Source organism: Impatiens glandulifera, chromosome 2, assembly GCF_907164915.1.
Source record: "Impatiens glandulifera chromosome 2, dImpGla2.1, whole genome shotgun sequence".
NCBI classification, from domain to species: domain Eukaryota; kingdom Viridiplantae; phylum Streptophyta; class Magnoliopsida; order Ericales; family Balsaminaceae; genus Impatiens; species Impatiens glandulifera.
In genome coordinates, this window is record NC_061863.1 from 56,933,830 (window position 1) to 56,952,027 (window position 18,198).

The 18,198-nt window shown below is 31.7% G+C and overlaps 2 protein-coding genes across 3 annotated transcripts; one reads left to right on the forward strand and one right to left on the reverse strand.

Annotated features, from left to right (window-relative positions):
- Positions 1 to 4,557: 4,557 nt before the first annotated feature.
- Positions 4,558 to 9,443, forward strand: LOC124925937 (formin-like protein 1). Its single transcript, XM_047466078.1, has 4 exons — positions 4,558 to 6,704; positions 6,773 to 6,972; positions 8,048 to 8,292; positions 8,369 to 9,443. Exons 1-4 carry the CDS (start codon positions 4,762 to 4,764, stop codon positions 9,140 to 9,142), a joined length of 3,162 nt encoding a protein of 1,053 aa, XP_047322034.1. The 5' UTR covers positions 4,558 to 4,761; the 3' UTR covers positions 9,143 to 9,443.
- A 161-nt stretch (positions 9,444 to 9,604) lies between these two features.
- LOC124925938 (auxin response factor 4) lies at positions 9,605 to 13,847 on the reverse strand. 2 transcript variants are annotated; one of them, XM_047466080.1, is made up of 11 exons: positions 12,899 to 13,847; positions 12,743 to 12,799; positions 12,453 to 12,653; positions 12,176 to 12,351; positions 11,933 to 12,094; positions 11,737 to 11,856; positions 11,570 to 11,639; positions 11,287 to 11,482; positions 10,417 to 11,207; positions 10,140 to 10,330; positions 9,605 to 10,011 (listed from the first exon to the last, which is right to left on the reverse strand). In XM_047466080.1, exons 1-11 carry the CDS (start codon positions 13,193 to 13,195, stop codon positions 9,864 to 9,866), a joined length of 2,409 nt encoding a protein of 802 aa, XP_047322036.1. In that variant the 5' UTR covers positions 13,196 to 13,847; the 3' UTR covers positions 9,605 to 9,863. The 2 variants fall into 2 exon arrangements, with proteins under 2 accessions (XP_047322036.1, XP_047322035.1); XM_047466079.1 differs by having other exon boundaries at positions 11,570 to 11,645; positions 12,899 to 13,846.
- Positions 13,848 to 18,198: the final 4,351 nt, after the last annotated feature.

Sequence of the window (18,198 nt, forward strand, 5' to 3'; positions counted from 1 at the left end):
ACCTTCTAAAAGGGATGGATGTATTTCTTTCTCCATCTCTAAATACTTTGTCCTTTTTAAAAAAAAATCAATATCTTGTTTAAATCAAACAAAATCAATTTTCTTTTCTAAAGAAAATTCCAATCAAATAACTCATCAAATCATTATTTTAAACCACCTTTTTCAAAAAATTAATTTAAGAACCTATCTTCTTTATTTAAATTAGCCACTGATTAATTGCCTCATCAATAACCTCTTAGTCACCATACCATTGTTTGTGTTGTGAATGGATAAATCAGTCTTGTTTTTATTCTAATTTAAATTATGAAAAGTTAGGTTATTTTGTTAAAAGATTGTTATTAATATACAATAAAAATGTTTTTTTAAAGTTAATAAATATTTTAATTAAGTAAAAATTTAATATTTAAATATCTTAAATGTTACAAAGGTGATTGCCGACATCTTTTGTTCCCATCTTTGGCAGGATCATTTTGGAGGATTGATGATATTCAACTTTAATCAAATTTATCATCCATTACCTCTTTTTACTTTCTTTCATTTTCATGGTATCCAATGAGTACATTTTCTTTTTTCTTTTTTCTTATCATTAGGTCTAAAATAAGCAGTAAATTTAGATACCAAACGTGGGTACTAAATTTACCCCCAAAGTGTCACTCTCAAGACAAAAGATGCATGGATGAATAATTGCACTTCATGCATTCATTTACACTATCAAGGTAGTATTTTTGCTGTTATTTTTAGTTTTTATATAAATATATGTCACAGTTTTATTCAAATGACAATCTCAATCACAATAAGGACCAATATGACAATTTAATCGTTATTTAATTATTTAATGAAAAAGAAATGAAATATTTTAAATTGCTTAAAAAAATGTCTTTAACTCTTGCTGTGGAATTTAAATGGAAGTGATGATGATGAGATTTTATGATCGATATTATTATATTTTAAGTGGGTGGGTGGGTGTGGGGCGCCAAAAGCAAAGATTGAAAAGATTTTGGACCAAACGGCTGTGAAAATTTTATGTTATCCCAACATCTTTTGCTCCCAATATTATACTATATAAATCCAATTGGGTGGTCGGACACAGAAGTAAATATTTAAAATTCTTATTTATATGTGCAAAATATATATATTTATGCAAGTTAATAATATTTTGTAACAAAAAAATTGAAACCATTTAACAACTCATTTCTTAAATTCAAAAAATATATATATATATATATAAGAATAAATTGGGCCTACTTAGTTTTTACACATTCCATGAGTTTGAATTGAAATATTTAATTATTACTAATAAAATATGTGATTTGAGAGTTGAGACATGAATATTATAATAATATTAGTTTCACATGAAAGTTGCACATGTCAACATTATTAGTATAAAATGGGACAATATTAATAATGTTAGGTTGATGACAGTACATGCACAGAGCAAACTATTAATTAAACATTAAATAATTTAACCTAATTAATTATTTTAATTACCAATATTTAGGAAGGTTAAATTTATCTTGAGTTTATTTCCTTTTTTTGGTGGGTTTGGTTTTGGCATAATATTATGAAAAAATATAGATTGGTAAACTGAAACTTATTTATAAAAAATATAATTTATAAAGAAAAAGGAACTCATTTATAAAGAAATATCAATTAATGAAGATTGCAAAAATCCAAGCAAGATATGGACTTTGACCTTAATTCCCGGTATGCGTGATTGTCGGTGAGCCCATTTTCGACATTTCACCTTCTTCACCTTTTTTTTCTACTCATTTCTTATTTAAAAAAAAACAATAATTTAGGATGAAATCTAAAATTATTAATGAAATTGGATTTTTATAATTACCAAATTGGTTAATTAGAGAGCTATGATTATTCACACTAATTACAATTTTTTTTTTCAAATATAATATCATTAGATTTATAAGCTAAAATAAACTTATTTTATTTTTATAAAATTTAAATTTTAAATAAATTATATTTTATAAAATATTATATTTTATAAAAAAAAAACAATAAAAAAACTAAAATAACCTAATATCAAACAGTCATTTAATATAATAAACTGATTATAAAAAAAGAAGGTCATGGATGTGAAATTTATTATTTTTACTTTGGCTGTATTCTTGTTATTTTACTAAAAAAATATAAGTTAATAGGTACAATATTTTGGTATTTTAAGTTATTTAAGTATTTAGATATTATTTTTAATATAAATAAATATAATTATTTCAGATTAAATCAAAACTCAAATAAAGTTTATAATCATAAGAAATGATTTCAAATATTCCAAGGTCACTTTTTACAAAGTAAAATTGTTTACCGTTACACAAAGAAAATGATTGAACATCTTTCCTCATGTGAGATGGGGCCAGAGTAGCTAATAAAAATTTATGTAAAAAATATTATATATTAGCTAAATGAATATTTTAGTTATATAATTTAATATAGTAAATTTATTAACTCTTCTAATTAATTATAGACAAGGTATAATAACTTTGATATAATTTTTTATATATAAATTTTAAATATCATGAAAACAAATGGTAGATAGTAAGAATTTTAAATTTATATTTTGTTTGGTTAATTCAATTTATTATTTTAAATTAATTAAGTTATTCAATACTAAAAATTAAGTAGTCAAAGTATTTAAATCTTAATTATTAAATTTATCTAACACTATCTAATTTTTCATAGATTAATCTCCAATATTTATAATATATTTTTATTTGGTTAATTGTATACCTAACAATTGACAAGATTATAAACCCACACCAACATAGTATTTTTAAATAGAAAAATATTATAATTTAAACTAATATAATGAATTAATTTTATATTTGTTTTAGTTATAGAATTTAAAATTCTTTGTCTGGAATAATTATTTTATTTAAATATTTGAGAATTTTCACTCTTTTTTTTAATTTAAACCAGGTTTATGTTACTAAATTCTCAGCATAATTATAGAGTTATATTTATTTAAATGAAAAGGGGTATAATTAAAATGACATAGTGGGCCTATTAGTTAAAGCATGATTATGGGAGTTTGTCGAAGTAATTAGTATGTTTGAATTCATAGTTATATTCATCAAATTTTATTTTATCTCATTAATTAAAATATTTTATGGTAAATAATATAATTTTAATGTTTCAAATAAAGAAATACAAAAAATAATTTGTAAACAAAATCAAATAACTTACAAAATTACAAATTCCATTAGTATATATATTTATTAAATATTTATAATTTAATGTCCTTTATATTAATTATAAAAAACAATTAAAAATATATATTTATAGATTTATCTCTCTAAAAAAATATTCTAAGAAGTTTTTTTTCTTTTCTTTTTGTTTTAGTTTTAATTTGATCTACTAAAAATTTGAGTTATTGGGTTTTGTTTTATTCAATATTTTGGTTAGACCGATCATCTTTTTCACACCGTCTTTTTATAATAAGAATAATATTTATAATATTTCCATCAGTGTCTTTGGAGTTTATTGTTGATCATTTATTGATTCCATTTTTCATAAGAAGCAAATGAGATAAAGCTAATAGTTCTGAATTCTGAAGTTTTTTTTCTAATAATGAGGCCCTCTTCAAGGTTACTTATCATTATTTTTATGTCTTTTTTACCATGATGAGTTATTCCTTGCCGAACATTTTTCGACTTAGTTTACCAATCCGTTGTTGAGAAATTTTAATATTTAGTAGAGATTATTCCGATCCCGTTTGATTGATTTGTTTGGTTTGCTCATCTTCATCGTTACGAATATTTAGAATTACCACTCACCATGAATAAATTACAAGATTATTCGATCTTATTTATTATAATTTGATTGCAAGTCATCAAATAAATTAAAAACGACTAATTCATATATAGACATCGAACTGACCCAACTAGCAAATAGAACTATATGTTCTATTTGCATTATATAAAAAGGGGATTGACAAAAGGCAACACAACGATATATGGATAAAAAGCAACTTAACGAGATCGAAAACAACACAACAAAATGAACCGATACAAAAGGCAAACTCATGAAAATACCTTTTATATAAAAAAAACATATCATATTATTTAACATATAAATTTTTGTCTAGCGATTTTGATTTTGTTGACATTATTTTGTGATTTAATTTGAATATGTAACTCCTTATATGAATTATTATTTTAAAAAAATGTCCTTAATTGAAATAACACATATATTTTTTTAATTAACTAGGTCGAGATAATATCAAGGCGTAATACCAGGCCATAAAGATAAGACTAATTTCATGAAACTTGATATCTCAATATTCTGACTTGGTTTCATACTTTATATATTTATTTTTATTATTTAAATATGAATTATAGTTTAATTCTTTATTTTTTTTATATAGTTTGATTTATTTGAAAGTCTTTGATATTATGATGTTGGTTTTGTTCATATTTGTGGTGGGATATATATATATATATTTTGATTATATTATGAACATGTGATAGAGGAAAAAGAGTGATATTAATTAATTATGAATTTATAGGCATTATTAGTATAGTATAGTGTTTGGTTTGATTTTTTGAAAAATGAAGAAAGAAAGAATCTGAGCTGGAATCAGCACTTGCTCTTCTCCTTCCTTCCTCCTGCTTATTCTTCTTCTTTCTGCTACTGCCGACCTTTTCACACTCTACTCTCTCTCTCTTATCTGATCTGAGAGTCTGAAAACACCCACCATCCGCCATTGAAATAGCTTGATTTTCTCTCTCACACACTCACACGCACACAATGCCCGTACGGATCACCTTCTTCCTCATCTCCTTATTCACATGGACAGCCAGGGTCATTGCGGCACAGAACCACCGACGAATTCTTCATCAGCCATTTTTTCCGCAAGATTCGATCCCACCATCTCAACCACCACCACCACCGTCTTCATCCACACCTTCAGATTCCTCCCCTTTCTTCCCCAACATACAATATCCTCCTCCTCCGCCTTCACCGCCGTCGCCAGCCTCCTTCACATCCTTTCCCGCTAACATCTCATCCCTTATCCTTCCACAATCGACCAAATCTAAGCCAGTCTCATCCACGCTCGTCGGTGTTGCCGTCGCACTCGCTCTCTCTGCTGTCATCATCATCGTCATTTCTCTCTTTCTCTACCTCCGTCGTCGCCGGAGGAGGCGAGATGGATTCAACGATTCGAAGACTTCTCGGTCTGAAACTAGCAGCCGATGTTATTATGTTAATGCAACTGCTTCCGGCAACGGAAACGGTAACGTCATTCCAAAGCCGAGGGTTTCGCCTCATAATAGCTCGGAGTTTCTGTATCTTGGTACTCTTGTTAATTCTCACGGCGGCGGCGGTGGTGGTGGTGGTGGAATACGCGGCAGTGAAACGAACTTGAGGAAATTAGATTCCCCGGAGCTCCGACCTTTGCCGCCATTAGGTGGGCAGGGATTTAGGAAAGATCATGTGAATACAGAGTTAGATGAAGAAGATGAAGAGTTCTACTCTCCTAGAGGATCTCTAGGTGCGCGAGAAAGCTCGATAGGTACTGGATCGGCGTCGAGGAGAGCCTTCGCCGCTGTTATGGTCGAGAATCTCACCGGACGGAGCTGTGAATCTAACTCTTCTTACTCGTCTTCTTCTTCATCTTCTGATTCGCCACTTAGGTCAGTTTCACTGAGCATTTCTCCTCCGATAAGTTTAAGTCCGAAAAGTATGAGACCGAAATCGCCGGAATTAGCGGCGATGCAGAATGCTCCGGCACCACAGCCAGAGGAACCAGTTATGAATCAGTTTTCTGATTTGCAGAGTTCTCCATCACACTCACCGTCACCCCCTTCTTCAACCTCGCCGGAAAGAGCTTCTGAAAGAAGCCTACTTTCCTCTCGTAGAATATCAAATGTATCAAACCAAGATGTGAATTCTCCTGTGAGAACTGGTAGTACATTCTCGATCCCTCTACGCGGAAATTCTAGGTCACCATCTCTGTCACCAGAAAGATCAGAGATAATAGCCCAAGATTCATCTCCTAGCTTATCAATGGAAAGCTCTGTGGCTACTCAAATCAATCACAATCCATGTTCTCCGTCTCCTTCACTTTACTCTCTATCCTCGCCAGAAAGACCTTTTCAGGTGATCCATGATCCATATATGGAATCTCGATCAAGACCAAGCAGCAAAGCTTCAAGCCAATTAAGCAGTAAGAGGAATTCTCGGTCCCCTTCAATCTGTTCATCTCTTTCCTCGCCGCAAAATGGAGATCTCGAGTCTTACAATAGGAGTTCTCCAGCTCCATTTAGCGCGTCTCCTCTCTCTTCCCCAGAACCTCTTAAGAAGCTCCCAGATTCATCACCGACAAAAATGAGCCTAGCCATTCCTCCACCACCTCCTCCATACCCTGCTCTAGCATACCCTGCTCCAGCATACCCGCCCCCACCACCCCCACCACCACTTCCACTTCCAAAACAGTACGAAAGTCCAGTTTCTGCTAAACCAACTTTCAACCACCCACCACCTCTAGTCACTACACCTTCAAGACCCATTTCAAACTTCAGTCCGTCATCCATATCTCCACTTGAGCTGCCTCCAAGTTCAGAAACTACTACAGATCAGAAAAACGAAGAAACCCCAAAACCAAAGTTGAAGCCGTTGCACTGGGATAAAGTGAGAGCAAGTTCTGATCGTGAGATGGTGTGGGATCAGCTGAAATCAAGTTCCTTTAAGTATGATCATATTCTCTCTTTTTTGCGATATCCATAGATTATTAGTCTTGATGGAATTTGATATGCAGATTAAACGAAGAGATGATTGAAACGTTGTTCGTGGTAAAGACACCTAATTCGAATGGAAAGGAGGTTTCTCCCAGGCCAATGCTGCCTCAACCAAACCAAGAGAATAGGGTTTTAGATCCAAAGAAGGCTCAGAACATTGCCATCTCACTCAGGGCACTTAATGTCACCATTGAGGAAGTTTGTGATGCTATTTCAGAAGGTTAGCTTCCTTCTTCAATTTTGTTAATGTTAAGTCTTGTGTTTTTACTGTTACTCAGCAATATAAAGAAAAAGTCAATAATAGAGAAAAGAAAGAGTGTATTATCTACGCTCAATATACATATAGTTAGTTACTATGAATACCAATCTATCAACTATAATTATAATATGAAGTTATGAACATATGCCATGATCAATTGTGTAAAAATTTTGTAAGGGAGATTGTATTCTTGGTACATTTAGATGATTAAACCCTAAACATTTTTTTCTTTTGAATTTAAGAAAGCTAGCACGCATGCCCCCAACAGTAATGCCCAGCTTCAACTAGTGGGAACCAACTCTTAGACAAGATTTTTGATAATTTAGAAGAATACAATTTATAGTCAGATACTAAAAGAACCCAATTAAGAAATATAAAAACTTAGATATATATGAGTATTCAACCCTAACCATTTAAATTAAACTGTCTTTTGAAAGGTAATGTATATGCTTTGGAAAGGCATCTCATTGTATTTAGTTTGTATTTTTCATACCCTGCTCATGCTCAATCTAGACAATAAACGAGAAGGCCCGAATAGACTTTGATTGTTCGACAATCACCGAACAAAAGTTCAATGTCGAAATTCTCGCATAGTGGTGTCGAGGAGTTCTGCAGAATGACAATTGACATGGTCGGTGCCTAATGTTTCAAGGCATTAGTTTTTTAAAACTTCCAACTGTAGGTTTGATTTAGAGAAAAAGTAAGAAAAAATTATTAAATTTGAGTCTTTCTCACTTTATTGTGGTTAAAATCATCACTAAAATCAAATAAGTCATAAATACATTATAAGACATCGTTTTTTCAAAATTTTCAATCCTTGTATTGAAGGGTGTACAGCAGTTCACGTTAGTAACCAGTAGGTTATTGGATTTGAGGGGTTCAAACTTTCATCTCTAAATGACGTGTATCATGCCAAACATTTAAATGTTTGACAATATATTTGATTGCTTGTCTTGTTTCAAAAAGAAAGTAAAATCTGATGAAACCACCTGCTTCCAATTTCGCTAAACATGTCTTCTTCTTCTTTCTTGTACAGGAAATGCTGATACACTGGGAACGGAGCTTCTGGAGTGCCTGTTAAAGATGGCTCCAACAAAGGAGGAAGAGCGTAAGCTGATGGAATACCGCGATGACTCGCCCGTGAAACTTGGCCCAGCCGAGAAATTTCTAAAAGCCCTTATTGAGATACCCTTTGCATTCAAGAGGATGGACGCCATGCTTTACGTAGCCAACTTCGAATCCGAGGTCGAGTACCTTAAGAAGTCCTTCGAAACTCTAGAGGTAGTAACTGCTTGAGTTTTGCTAGTTTTATAGGACTATTTTTGTTGCTAGTTTTGCTGAAACAACAACATTACAGGCATCATGTGAAGAACTGAGAACCGGAAGAATGTTCTTGAAACTTCTAGAAGCCGTGCTGAAAACAGGCAATCGAATGAACGTGGGTACAAACCGGGGGGATGCGCGTGCTTTCAAGCTAGACACACTCCTCAAGCTTGTAGACGTCAAAGGAGCGGATGGGAAAACAACTCTCTTGCATTTTGTCGTTCAAGAGATAGTTAGAACCGAAGGTGCCCGTCTATCCATTGGAACTCCGCATCCGATCGACGAAAACAAATGCAGGAAGCTTGGACTGCAAGTAGTTTCGGGTATAAGCACTGAGCTAAAGAACGTGAAGAAAGCTGCTACCATGGACTCAGACGTTATGAGCGGAGATGTAGCTAAATTGACTAAAGGAATTGCAAACATTGTAGAGATTGTACGTTTGAACGAATCATCAGGCTGTTGTCGGGGCTTCTCTGTATCAATGAGTCGGTTCATGAAGATGGCGGAGGAAGAGATGATAAAGATTCAAGCACAGGAGAGCGTCGCCCTGTCGCTAGTGAAGGAGATAACAGAGTACTTTCATGGTAATTCGGCCAAGGAAGAAGCTCATCCTTTTAGAATCTTCATGGTGGTAAGAGATTTCTTGTCTATTCTTGACCGAGTTTGTAAGGAAGTGGGAACCATCAATGAAAATGAAAGGATAAACGAAAGAACCATGATCAGCTCGGCTCACAAGTTTCCAATCCCGGTTAACCCAATGATGCCGCCAGCCATAAATATCCCTGTTGGAAATCAAGAATCACAATAATTTCTTGACAAGTGAAGAAGACATGGGTATTGATTTTGTTAGTATTTATTTGACTGAGCCAGTAAAATAAAATTTGTATCTTTTTATTTTTATTTTTCCTGTGTATAGGTATGCAACAATATAGTCTTATATAGATAGATAGATATTTATGAGAATTATTAATTATTATTTATATAGTCCCTTATACATTAAATATGTGCCTGACCTATCTAGATTAATGTAGACTTCATTGCTGTCGGGTTTACATTGAACTCTGAAAACTAATGCATTAATGAATGTAAGCAGCTAACGTCTTAGTCTACACCAGATTATTTGAAAATTATTTTATAAAGAAAACCCAAGGACTTGCTTGTTTCATATATGGTTTTCTTTCTTAAGGAATTTATTAATGTTTTCTTTGATGAAATGGATAGATTGATACTGATGTAATTGAGATAAAATTATAAAGCTAAATAGAAGGAAAATCATCAAAATATAGAAGAGAAAAACTTAACAAAAAACCAAATACAAGCATTTATTGGTTTCCCCAAACCAAACAGGGTACACACAGCCATGTCTTTGCATGCATACATAGATAATAGCATCGATTCAATAGTATCACACAAACACACAAACATACAAGCAGATAGCAGCACAATAACAGATGTATGTTTCTGAAATACAACAAGAACATACATAAAACTACTGCATTCATTCATCAAACCTTAATTTACTGTCGTCATCAGGCAGACGATTTCGAAACATCCACGACCCCTTGCGCTTCCTCCAGACAGCTTTGGGTGTCGTCACTAATGACGACTCCTATGGTCATTTTATCCACCTCTTCTTGAGTGTGAATATGGATCTTTGACACCACACTGCAGAACTCACTGCCAAACCAGAAAAGAAAAAAAAAATGTTAACTATATGATTTATACCTTGGAGGATCACATCTTAAGTTCAATACTGTTCTGTCATTAAGGAAAAAAACAGAAACAAAAAGAAGAGTAGAACTTACTTCCAAGGATCATCTCCAACAACCATCATGTCGTTCTCACTATCAGTGTACAAGATTCTCCATCCTTTTTCGGGATCACATAGAAGACCATCCATACCAAACAACCTTTCAAGCTCGATCAACAGATCACTATAACTATTGAGTCTAGACAGATCAATAGCCCGACCAACCAGGTTTCCTTGTTTGTGGACCTTCAACACACCATACATTATTTTTTTTTCAATAAGTCTTTCCGTTTCATAAAGATGCTATCGTGTTTTCTAAAATTATTTTTTACCTTTGTGCAGCTCCTTTTGTTAGAGCTTTGAGAGTTGGGAGTTTCACCACCAGTCAACGAAAAACCAAATAGCTTGCAACCACCACCACCTTCCTGGCTGCTACCATGGGCATCAGCAGTTTCACCATTTTTAAGAATTTCCATAGTTGAAGTGGGAAAGGCCACTTCATTTGGTTTTATTATCTCGCCTTGAACGCTAGACCCGATAAATGGAACATTCTGCCGACTTCCAAAGTTTATCATACGAGAAAGCATCAAAGGATCTCCCCCACCAGCTTTGTAGATATCATTATTATTATTATATGGGAAATACCCATTTCTCATGCCTTCAGAAGCAAGAGGGTAGAAAGTCGAATTGGGCCTACTATTATCATTGTTATTCTTGTAGACATTGAAAAAATTGGAACCGACTTCTGGTGGTCTTCCCCAAAGACCAAGCTTGAATTCATTTTTATCAGCCAGGGCTTTCAGAGAGCATATTTCTTGACCTTGCAAGACCTTTGGGAATCTTGTTGATTCCATAAAGCCGGCAAACGGGGTGGAGGATTGACGATGATGATGATTCTTGAGGAATTCTCCATATTTCACATTCCCTTGATCCGCCACCACATTGTGGTGGTTCTGTCGCACAATGGGTTGTTGATGATGATTATGCATCATCTCAACGCCCAAAGGGCGGTGGCGGCTCATTTTATCACATCCATAAAGAGGTGATATCAAACCTGCATTTTCTTGACCTTGCAAGACCTGAGAGGGTCTAACCGACGACTCCTCAAAGTCCAAAAAACTGCCTGCATTTATAGAGAAAACCTTTTAAGATAGATGGACATGGAAATTAATGTAATTAAAAAGAAGAAAATTGTGAGATACCAGCAGCAGCAGCATTAACAGAAACAGTGTTATCTGGAAGAGCAGTTGTTTGCATTCCAGCTCGAAGTTTCTTCATTAGCCTTGGGGAGGAAGAAGACGAGTGAGAGCTTAAGGGTGGGAGAGAAATAGAAGGATCAATCTCCCATGGAGAAATTCTCTCTTGTCGATCGCTCATAATCTCTTCATCCCATCTCACCTGTTTGTTTGGATCATCAAACAGAGGAGTTAAGTTAACACAAAGAAACTTTCGAAAATTCGAAATATAAAGTGGCTTAATAATTACCATCAAGCATCTCCATTTCGAGTTAGGCCATCTGTAAGGATCCAGATCACCCACACCCATCACCACTCCACTGCACCTTCAAAAGACAAAAAGAAACAGTTTTTTTCTTTTTCTTCATTTTTACACTTCAAATCCTGAATGCATTGAGAAACAAAAGAAAATGGCACCTTCTGTCTGTAGAATCATCTACATCAAATTTCACTTTGAATCTCAACCCAATTGGTATATGGTGGCTTATGCTTTTGACATACTTATGATACGGAATGACATAGGATGCATGCCCGGCTCTGCATCCCAAAAAATAGCATATACAGTGAATGATTTATTAAAAAACAACCATGATATGATGATGAGAACAACAACCTTGGACTGTAGAAAACATTGAAAGTGGTGTTGGAAGAAACAGCAGTTGCAGCCAGTGAAAGAAGATTGTTAGTACTCTGATTGTTAACAATGTAATCAGGAAGACCATTACGAGGACGAACAGCTCTCCTAATTCCCAGCCTCAGCTCTCCACCATCGCCTCTGCACATATATATCTATAAGTCAAACAAAGCATATTTTTATTTTAAGGTATGTAAAAAAATGAGTTTTCAGTTTTACTACCTGAGGAAAAGAACAGCATCGCCTGAAACAAGATTCTTTTGGCCAACGAAAATGCTCCAACCGGTTGTAAGAAGATGTCGCCTCGGTTGGCCTCTATAAATGTGACGAAACTTCCACTCAATTCCGTGCAAGTCCTTGGCAACAAGCTCCTGAGAGGGTCTTTGCTGTTTGTAGTCCTGTGATTATAATTTATTAACATCATCGTCATCATCAAGAAGAAGACAGTGCTATGAATCAAACAATATGCTAATTAATACTAAAGGGATCGAGCACCCACCAAGGGAGGAAAACAGTCTTCAGCTGCTCGACGAGGAACAGAGAATCCTCCATGGGTGCTTGTATCAGAAGCAGTGAGTGTCTTGCAGAACATATGAGGAGGTGCTATGATTTCTGATGTAATAATAATCCCACTCCCCCCTTCGTCTTCCTCTTCTGTTTCTCCATTTTCTTTTCCATCCAATTCTATTCTTTCTTCTGACTACAGTATAACAATTTTGAATTGTAGATTAAGATTTCAATTCATTCATACGAAATATCCCAATCATACATGCATACAAACATACATACCTCTGGTAAGGGGAGCAAAGTGAGTTGAGTATAGACCTCATCATTGTCCTTATTGGCCTGTGAAGAAGAAGAAGATTGATTGATTGATTGGTTGGTTGATGATGAAGAAGGAAAACCCACAAAAAAAAATGAAAAAAAATAGAGATTGGTACTTACAAGTAGTTGAACGTCTACAACTTTGCAGCAGATTTGAGGAGAAAACCCGAAATTGGGTGGAACAGAGGAGAATTGTTCTAAATGGCCTTGTGGGAAGTAGACAACCACATTTCCCTTCTTGGGCAGGGAAGTGAGTGGACCAGCACAGGCATGCCAAAGCTCCTTATAAATTGAAGACGAATTTGCAGCAGCTCCTAATGGTGAAGACGAATTTGATGAAGACCCAAATCCCTCAGCAGCAGCACCACATGCATTCTTTTCCACCTCACCCGCATCATTGTTCAGGTCAATTTCCATGAAGACCAACCGATTTGTCTATCTATTTCAGAGAGATGATTTAAAGTGAACCTAGCAGAGCAATCAATCAAGTGCTTAATTGAAGAAACCCATAAAGAGAATAACATATAAAAACCAGTAGAATGAAGTTAAATCATGGCAAGAGCTGAATAGGGTTTAAAGGGGGGTTGGTTGTCAAGAAAGCAAGAACAGGGGAGGAGGAGGAGGAGGAGGAGAAAGGTAAGAAATTGGTGATTGACATGTTGGGAGAAGAAAGAAGAAGGAGATGGGTAGGGCGCTAAAAGAGAAAACAGTGAAAGAGTATAATTAAAAATAACAAGGAATTCAATTTCATCAAAGCATGATTCTTCTTCATCTTCTTCTCTCCTGGTTCTCAATTCTCATCACATACATCTCCTCCATTTGCAGCAGTTCTGAATAGAGGGAGCAGAAATAGCAGACATAATAGACAATTGAATTGCAAGCCACCAGAAAACAAAAGGCAGAAAAAGCCAATGGGGAAGTGCCGTTTTGGCTTAACACTGCTTACTTATATTATACAGAAAGAGAGAGAGAAAAGAAGAAGAGAGAGATTTTGTTGGGTGGGGGGACAAGTGAAGACAGTACAGAAACCCCCATTCCTCCCTCCCTTTCTTTCTTTCTTTTCCCCGTTTCTTCCTTCTTCTTCCTCCTCCTCTCCTTTCTTATTAAATTTTTTTTTTTTTTTTTCATTTCCTATCTCTTTCTCCCACTGTAGCCATGAGTCCCATTCTATGGAGACAAAAAGGAGTTTCCATTCAATGCAACCAAATACTATGTAGGGTCTCTCATTGCCACAAACAAAAAAAAAAATTATATATATCTCCTCAATTACTAACCAAAACCACAGTTACTATTCAATTTAGAGTTTGTTTCTTCTAAGTCTTCTTTTTTTAGAAATAAAACTATGGGCTAGTTCCGATTGGGATCAGGGTGTTATTTGAATAAAGAGAGAAAAAAAAAATGTTATTTTAGTATTTTGGTTAATGAATATAATGATACAGATAAATAATAAGAGAGTGAAACGAATAATACCTATATTTTTTTTATGTATTTCAAATTTGAATTATTAGTAATTTAATTTGCATTAATTGTTCTACAAATAACCCACAACCAAGATAACTAATTAAGTATCGAGTTCGATTTTTATTAATAACTTTTTTAAGTTTAAGTTAGGACATTATCGTGTATTCATGAATCTTTGTCTCTATTGTATTTTTATAGTGAATTATCTGGAATAGAAAAACTATTTAATTAGCGAAACTAGTTACTATTTTGGAATATTTTCAAACCAATTAAGTTGATATTATTTTTGTTAATTTTTCATTATATTTAAATAACTTTTATTTAATTTATATTAATTATTTGAAATTATTACATTAGTTATTCACATAATCAACTTTAATTTACATATGTAACTTTTAAAAGATAAATAAATAAAAGTATCATATTAAAGCTTCATTTCGGTGAAAAAAATATATATCACATGATAATTAGAAATCATTAAAATAGTTTAAAAGGTTTATGTTTATGACAGATCTATGTTAGGGCTCGAATATTTTTTTATTTTTTTAAGTAAAAATGTGACATTACCTTCTATATATATATATTTCTTTTAGTTTAATTAAATGTTTGATTATATAATTAAAAAAAAAATGACGTTTTATCCATAATTTCCTTTTTATTTCCTTAAACTCATTTCAATTCTAATTATGCAAGTCAAATTATAGATGAAGTTTAAGATTGTTAAATTTAATGTATAGAAAATAATATTTTATAAGCGCGTAAATTATGGTGAAAAAAAAAATGAAGAGATGAGAGGAGACAACATCCTCATTTTGGAGTGAACTTTGAAAAAAAATGATATAGAGAATTGAGCATTTGGTTGGTTCATCATAAGTATGTGAGAAACACTTAAAAATCATATTGTATTGTTTGGTCAATGTTTTTGACCTATTCAAGTTTTTCTAACACTAAATATTAAAATTCATGTCAATCCATATCATATGACTTATAATTTGTTGTGATTTTTTAGGTCATTCAAGTACTTGCATGTGTGTTTATTATTTAACTTTCAAAGTAATTGTTTTGATTTATAATAAGTTCATTAATTGTATGTCATGTTATATATGTTATTAGAGAAGACTATTATTATTTTTGACCCATTAGAGTCACACTTTTTTAGGTGAAGAGTCGTTATAAAGTAAGAGTTTTAATGACTCAACATTAGTAGATAAGAAGGACCACTTACAAATCCATTTATAGTGGCCCACTTAAAAATCCAATTAACCACATAATTAAGTTTCCTAATCCTAATGAAATGTCCATCTAAAATACCTAAATATAAATTTGTCTTTCAAAAAAATCACATGTTTGATAATTTAGGTTTAAGTGGATCAAGAATTAGGGTTTCATCCATGACCACGTCTGATCAAAATATCTATTTTTTTTTAAATGTCAATACCTTAAATTAAATAAATAAATAAAAGAGACCTTACAAAATATAATAAATTTAACTTATATATCTGAAAAATGTTAAATAAGTCAAGGAAAGCACTATATATATAGATATCACATTTGATATTTGCATATGAATGAGTTATAGTATGATTTTTAGTGTATTTTAACATTTACTTTATACTTCATTTTGTTAATTTAAATAGAAAAAAGTCTTGTTTAAGAAAACAAAAATTTCCAATTTAAAGTGTGGATAATTAATGTGGTGGTGGTGGGTAGTACTAAATAAGTATAAATAAAAGAAGAAAAAAAAAATCTATTATGTAAAATCTAAATAGGAAAATCAACTTTCATATTTGTTACTTCTATTAACTTTAAAAATTTATTTTTATTCAGATCTCATATATTCATACGATAAAAGAGTGTTGTAGGGTGTTTTGAAAATTTACTAACTCTTACATTTTGACTTATATGGATCATTTTCACTTTGCTATAACTCCTTAAAAAAAAGAAGACATTATTGCATCAAATAGGAAGGGACAAACAATATTTTCTCTTTGTTCCTAGCTATATAAATTGATGGGGGAAAATATAAAATGTTTTACTATTTTTATTTTTGTTTGTAAATAATTCATTATATATATATATATATATATATATATATATATATTTCAACATTTTGTATGTATAAATTAATTTGGTGACTTTTATTCTTTTAGATATATGGACTTTTCCTATTTAAACTAAAAAAATAATAAAAATAAAATTATACTTAATAAAAACAATTACAAGAAAACTTTACTGTCTCACCAACTTTTATTTATATATATAATTAGTTTGTTGATGAACTTGACTTATTAACTAGCTATATTTAACATTTTCGTTATAATTAATTAAGACTTCATTGGTTTATTTTTTTTACAAAAATAATTAAATATTTCATCTATTTTTACAAAATCAATTTCTTAATTTATTAATTAAAATAATAAATATTAAAAATAATATTATTATTATATATTAACATTTTTAAAGATTTTTTTATAAAAAAAACAATTTATTTTCTCAAAAATTAACATCAAATATTATTTTTATAAAATAATATAGATTTATCCAACAAGAAGCTCCTAGATGTGATTCTTCTTGACTACATGCTCTTAATAAAAATAATATTTATGAGCTGACTTAAATTTAATTTGCTCAATTGATCTTTGTCTCTATCATGGTTGGGTTAGCTTATTTAAATAATTGAAACCAAGAAAATAAAAATAATAGTTGCTTTCTCAAAATCTTTAACTATCTTATTTATCTCAATTTTTTATACAAATAAATCTACAGTTGATATATTTTATTTTATTTTTTTACTTTTATGTTAGTGATTATGTAAATATTAAAGTAATATAAGATGGGACCCATTAAAGTTTGGCAGCAAGTATTGTGGGGGGTTGAGCAGTAGTAAGCAGTTATATATGACTCAGTGATTCAGATATTGCCCCCCCTTCTTTCTCTTTTATTATTAATTTATTAAATACATCAATTTACTCTCTCTTGTCCCGTCAAACCGTTCCCCCTTTTTAAATTACCATTCACACCCTTTTGCGCGTGACACCCAAAATAAATTAAAACTCATCATTTCTTTCCATTTCTACACCTATTTTCAATCAAATTCATCCTCTCAGAACTCTACCAAAAAAAGCAAATTAAATTAAAATATAATTTCATAATAAATAAAGCTTATTATTTAATTTAATAATAGAACAAGTTTTATAACACTAATGGTACGAGTGATTCGTAAAAGATGCGTAAATTAAAGATCGATTCTGACCTAATACTAGGAATATTTTAAACGTGATGGTGTAGATAATGTTAATCTCCTATTCTATGGTAATATTTGATTAAAGGGCACGGAAATATTGTGTCTATAAAACTTTTAATTTTCAAAATACTTTAATATTTTTCTAAAACATATTTTTCAATCATAGTAACAATGTATTAGACATTGTTCAGAATCTTCGGATTGAGGTATGAATTTCCTTTTTAAATTTGAATGATATTAGTATTTAATAAAAATGATTGTTTAAGAAAGTATATAAAAAATATTGAAATGACTAACCTTATGGTATGTTTTTTTCGGTTTTTAAAAAATTCAACAAAAATTATTTTTTCAATCAATCGTTTCTTAATAATTATATAACTCATTTCATTAATCAAAATATTAAAATATTTATATTTTAAATTATTATTTTTATTTTATTTATATATATATATCAAGGCCTTGTTCGGTTGTTATTTTTTTTAAATCAACACAGAAAAAATTTGAATAAAGGTAATGATTTTGTGGAAGTAATGATTATTTTTATTAAAAAAATTTAAGAATATTGATATATATAAATAAAATAAAAAATAATAATTTAAAATAAAGAATATTTTAGTATTTTGGTTAATTAAATGAGTGATGTTATTGGTAACGAGTGATTAATTAGAAAATTGATTTGGTAAAGATTAAAACTAAAACTTTCATCGAACAAGGC

Excerpts from the sequence above, each read along its gene's own strand:
- LOC124925937 (XM_047466078.1), top strand. The coding sequence starts at position 4,762 with ATGCCCGTACGGATCACCTTCTTCCTCATCTCCTTATTCACATGGACA. Across the intron at positions 6,705-6,772 it reads CTGAAATCAAGTTCCTTTAA|ATTAAACGAAGAGATGATTG; the intron begins GTATGATCATAT and ends TTTGATATGCAG. Across the intron at positions 6,973-8,047 it reads TTGTGATGCTATTTCAGAAG|GAAATGCTGATACACTGGGA; the intron begins GTTAGCTTCCTT and ends TTTCTTGTACAG.
- LOC124925938 (XM_047466079.1), bottom strand. The coding sequence starts at position 13,195 with ATGGAAATTGACCTGAACAATGATGCGGGTGAGGTGGAAAAGAATGCA. Across the intron at positions 11,483-11,569 it reads CGAAATGGAGATGCTTGATG|GTGAGATGGGATGAAGAGAT; the intron begins GTAATTATTAAG and ends CCAAACAAACAG. Across the intron at positions 10,331-10,416 it reads ACAAAAGGAGCTGCACAAAG|GTCCACAAACAAGGAAACCT; the intron begins GTAAAAAATAAT and ends GGTGTGTTGAAG.